Genomic DNA, 5000 nt, shown 5'->3' on the forward strand with positions numbered 1-5000 from the left:
GGGAGAGAGAGGGAAGGAGAGAGAGAGGGAGGGAGAGAGAAGAGAGTGACAGAGAGAGTGAAAGTGAGAAAGAAAGAGAGAGAGAGGGAGGGAGAGAAAGAGAGAGAGAGTGTGTGTGTGTGTGTGTGTTGGTGCTGGGGCTTAGTGACTTCCATAGCAGCTTTGTACTGCCTCAGATACCCTGTCACATAATGTCTCCAGTAATCTGCCGACCAGGCAGAAACAATCCTTTATGAATGAGCCAAGCTACCTCCACACACACACACAGACACACACACACACACACACACACACACACACACTCAACCCGTCGGGATTACGGCCACTGGATTCATTTGTTCCACCTGTCGTTTCATCCCTGTGATGAAATAAGAAGAGGTGACCGTGTTCCCCCCCGTCACCGATCACCTGATGGTATGACCCGAAATAAGACGTCAGACCTCAGCACGCCAGTTCCCAGGGTCAAACACTTAGCTCACGCTCCTGTTTGATGGCACCCGACCAGTACAGTATGTAAGGGATAACGCACGGCCAGCTGGTCATTATGGAAAAATATTCGCCCGACAGTGTGTAAAGAATTTGTTTTGTAACCCACTGAAGGGATCCTCTTTTTGTCGATAATGACCGTCTTTCAGAGACTGGTTTGGAGACAATGGGTTCACATACCGTACAACAGCCCAAACTGTTATTAACTGTTTCGAATGTTCAGCAACTTTCAAAGTTTCACCTGTCGCCCACAGCCATATAATGTGTTGACCTAAGCGGCGGTTAATATTGCTCGGTTGCGCTTGACTTTCGACTCTCGTTAATCAACGAGAAATAATTGACCGGTAGAATGCGCAATTGTCCAGTCGGAATTGGGCATTTCACACAGCCTTGCAATAAAACGATAACAAAACTTTATTTGTGATTGGTTCCCTCTCTCCTCCAGAACCAAAGCCTTGGTGTTGGAGCTTCTGGCTGCCGTCTGCTTGGTGAGGGGGGGACACGAAATAATCCTCTCTGCCTTCGACAACTTTAAGGAGGTACGCGTCACACGGGGGGGAGGGAGGAGGTGTGTGTGGGGGATGGGGGGCGGGGTGGGGGTGAGACTGATATGTAATTATATCTCCAGTGTGTAATCTGAAAACTGACTTGTGCTGGAGGAATGTCTCTCTGGTGGATTCCTGAGCTGGAGAGCATCTAGGAATGTGGTCTGTCTGTCTGGGTAGCCCTGCACACACGCGAGCGCTCACACACACACACACACACACACACACACACACACACACACACACACACACACACACACACACACCAGCCTGTAGAGCTCAGCTGGGGGAGGCTAGTTGACCCCACAGGCCCAGGGAAAAACAGTTTGTCTGTGTGTGTGTGTGCGCGCGTGGTAGAGATTTGGCAGGGGCATCCAAGACGCCCTGTCTGACCCTGTTTGTCTGAACAGTAGTATACTGTGCACCTCTGTGTGTCTGGACGTGTGTGCGTGTGTGTGCGTGTGTGTGTGTGTGTGTGTGTGAGGTATTCTAGTTTCCAGAGATTCAGAATCAGACTTTTATTTGGCCAAGTACGCTTGCACCTACGGGGAATTTCAAGCCTGTTGGTGCAATAGACGTGCAGTGTAGTGCAAGAACAAGACATGACAGTGCAGGAGTGTTATTGAACTGGAGACTGGGGAGTTCAAAGACGGAGCAGGGTGATCTGGCCCTCTGGGCCATTGTGAGGAGGTTCTCTGGTTGTGAGGAGGTTCTCTGGTTGTGAGGAGGTTCTCTGGTGGTGAGGAGGTTCTCTGGTTGTGAGGAGGTTCCCTGGTTGTGAGGAGGTTCTCTGGTGGTGAGGAGGTTCTCTGGTGGGGAGGAGGTTCTCTGGTGGTGAGGAGGTTCTCTGGTGGTGAGGAGGTTCTCTGGTTGTGAGGAGGTTCTCTGGTTGTGAGGAGGTTCTCTGGTGGTGAGGAGGTTCTCTGGTGGTGAGGAGGTTCTCTGGTGGTGAGGAGGTTCTCTGGTGGTGAGGAGGTTCTCTGGTTGTGAGGAGGTTCTCTGGTTGTGAGGAGGTTCTCTGGTGGTGAGGAGGTTCTCTGGTTGTGAGGAGGTTCTCTGGTGGTGAGGAGGTTCTCTGGTGGTGAGGAGGTTCTCTGGTGGTGAGGAGGTTCTCTGGTGGTGAGGAGGTTCTCTGGTGGTGAGGAGGTTCTCTGGTTGTGAGGAGGTTCTCTGGTTGTGAGGAGGTTCTCTGGTTGTGTGGAGGTTCTTTGGTTGTGTGGGGGTTATTGAAATTCTTTATTTGGAATAACCCCTTGAGATGATAGTAGTGGGGTTCTCTGGTGGTGTATTAGGGTTCTCTGGTGGTGACTCCTCACCTCTCTGGTTCTCCTTCTCTCTCTTTCTCTGTCTGCTCTCTCCTTTATCACTGCTCTGTCTCACTGTCCCTGCCTCGGAGCTGAACTGAAATACTACTGTCACCTCCCCCCTCCCTCTCCCTCTCTCTCTCTCTCTCTCTCTGTCACCTCCCTCTCCCTCTCTCTCTCTGTCACCAACCCCCTAGCCCTCTCTCCCTCTCTTTCTCTCTCTCCCTCCCTCTCTCTGTCTCTCTTCCCCTCTCTCCCTCTCTTTCTCTCTGTCTCTCCCTCTCAGCTGTAGAGATGGTAATATCATATGCAGATAGGGGGAAAATAGGTCATGTCTGTTACAAAGCCTACTGTATGATTCCAAGGGAGGTTTCAGGTGTGTGTGTGTGTGTGTGTATGTGTGTGTGTGTGTGTGTGGAGAAGGGGGGGGGGTTCGAATGAGTGACTTCATCTGAGGAAAGAGCGAGTGACTGACGAGCGTTTTTGCGTCACAGGTGTGCGCGGAGACGCAGCGGTTCGAGAAGCTGATGGAGCACTTCAAGAACGAGGACAACAACATCGACTTCATGGTACCTTCTTCACGCTTTGTCTGAAAACACACACACACACACTGTTGAAATGACTCACCTCGCGGTAGAACCTCTGTCGCCCGGAGACACAACATTTCACGACAACTCATTTGTTTCTCATCTATCATAAAATATGAATAGAAATGGATGAAAATGAAATAAAGTGGCTTGATAATGATGAATTAATTGCCCGCACTGTAATTAAAACACATCATTTCCCTCCATAACACACCCTTCCTCTCTCTCTCGGGGCCCTTAACCTCTGTTGATGCGTGTGGGGGTTCAGACACATGCAGTGTTTGTTTGAATAGGCCCTGTGTGTGCCACAAGTCACAAGTGCTCGTTGAGCCCCTTGGTCGCCAGCCAGTCATTTGACACGAGCGCGAAAGCAAACAGATTTGTCAGGGCTGGCATCTCCGGCTGGGCCCGCCATGGCGAGCTCCCTCAGGAAGTCCATTAAGCCGGTGTTAGGGTGACGAGAGCGCGCGGCGGTTCTCGCAGTGTGCACTTAGACAGCAAAACAAACTCCTGCTTCACCTGTTGATGAGGCTCGATCCGGATGAGCCACTCACAGAGAGGGCGGTTTGCTGGTTAATTTGTCTACTTGGATGCCGTATTAATCAGTTACTAAAGCGTTAGCTGACAGCTTCTCTAGCCTAAAACAGGGTTGTCAGGATAGAGGCTGGACTTCCAGCCGCCCAGAGCGATTTCAGTGGGCGGGAGTACCTGCCTCGACAGATTAACTCCTTCAGCCAATCAAAACAAAACAGATCAAACTTTTGCCAAATCCAGTCGGAAGAATGGCGAAAACGTCTTTTCCGCTCTAGTGCATACTCTTGTTCTTCTTTAATTGTTGTTATTGAGTGTATTTCTGCAAAAACTGCACATATGGCTGTGTTTATTCTTCTAACGTTAACATTACCGCCCGTTGCTTCATTCTACCAGCGGACTCCTGTTGTATTTCTCGTCATCATCTACGGGGACCAATCAGGGACCTGAGGGCGGAACAGCAGTTAAAATGCAGTCTCCTGATTGGTGCCCCATTTTTTGGGAAAGATCGTATCGTTCCGGGTGGCTGGAATGTATTGAGAAACTTTTTTTTCCGTGATGAGTCTGGCTTCCAGGCTAATGGTGCTCGTTAGCCTCGCGTCACTATTCGCTTGATTTCCGGTCTAAGAGCCCGCTGGCATCCTGTTACACAAATGCTGAATCGAGCAACCCAGTCTCGCCAAACGCTATGAATTTGAATATACTAAATGAAGTAGCCTATTCCAGAAGACGTTCTTTCAGTGTTGCAGGGGTAGGCCTGTTTTTGGACAGGGGGATCACTATCCGCTCAGACCCGGCCCCAGGCTGGTGGTCGTGTTCGGGAGAAGTGTGTACGGGAGGTGTGTGTACGGGAGGTGTGTGTACGGGAGGTGTGTGTTCGGGAGGTGTGTGTACGGGAGGTGTGTGTTCGGGAGGTGTGTGTTCGGGAGGTGTGTGTTCGGGAGGTGTGTGTACGGGAGGTGTGTGTACGGGAGGTGTGTGTACGGGAGGTGTGTGTACGGGAGGTGTGTGTACGGGAGGTGTGTGTACGGGAGGTGTGTGTTCGGGAGGTGTGTGTACGGGAGGTGTGTGTTCGGGAGGTGTGTGTACGGGAGGTGTGTGTACGGGAGGTGTGTGTACGGGAGGTGTGTGTACGGGAGGTGTGTGTACGGGAGGTGTGTGTACGGGAGGTGTGTGTACGGGAGGTGTGTGTACGGGAGGTGTGTGTACGGGAGGTGTGTGTACGGGAGGTGTGTGTTCGGGAGGTGTGTTCGGGAGGTGTGTGTACGGGAGGTGTGTGTACGGGAGGTGTGTGTACGGGAGGTGTGTGTACGGGAGGTGTGTGTACGGGAGGTGTGTGTACGGGAGGTGTGTGTACGGGAGGTGTGTGTACGGGAGGTGTGTGTACGGGAGGTGTGTGTACGGGAGAAGTGTGTACGGGAGAAGTGTGTACGGGAGGTGTGTGTACGGGAGGTGTGTGTACGGGAGGTGTGTGTACGGGAGGTGTGTGTTCGGGAGGTGTGTGTACGGGAGGTGTGTGTACGGGAGGTGTGTGTACGGGAGGTGTG

At 51.8% G+C, this 5000-nt stretch overlaps 1 protein-coding gene across 1 annotated transcript in view; it reads left to right on the plus strand.

Moving 5' to 3' along the window:
* The window catches only part of fmnl2a (formin-like 2a), a gene marked incomplete at its 5' end in the record, with an annotated part of 58453 nt that overhangs the window by 35225 nt on the left and 18228 nt on the right, over window positions 1-5000 (plus strand). The window contains 2 exon segments of the mRNA XM_084442758.1: window positions 932-1025; window positions 2830-2904. Of these exon segments, the coding sequence (XP_084298884.1) occupies window positions 932-1025; window positions 2830-2904 (169 nt within the window).

The sequence above is a fragment of the Borostomias antarcticus genome (assembly GCF_949987555.1).
Source record: "Borostomias antarcticus genome assembly, chromosome: 9".
NCBI lineage: Eukaryota > Metazoa > Chordata > Actinopteri > Stomiiformes > Stomiidae > Borostomias > Borostomias antarcticus.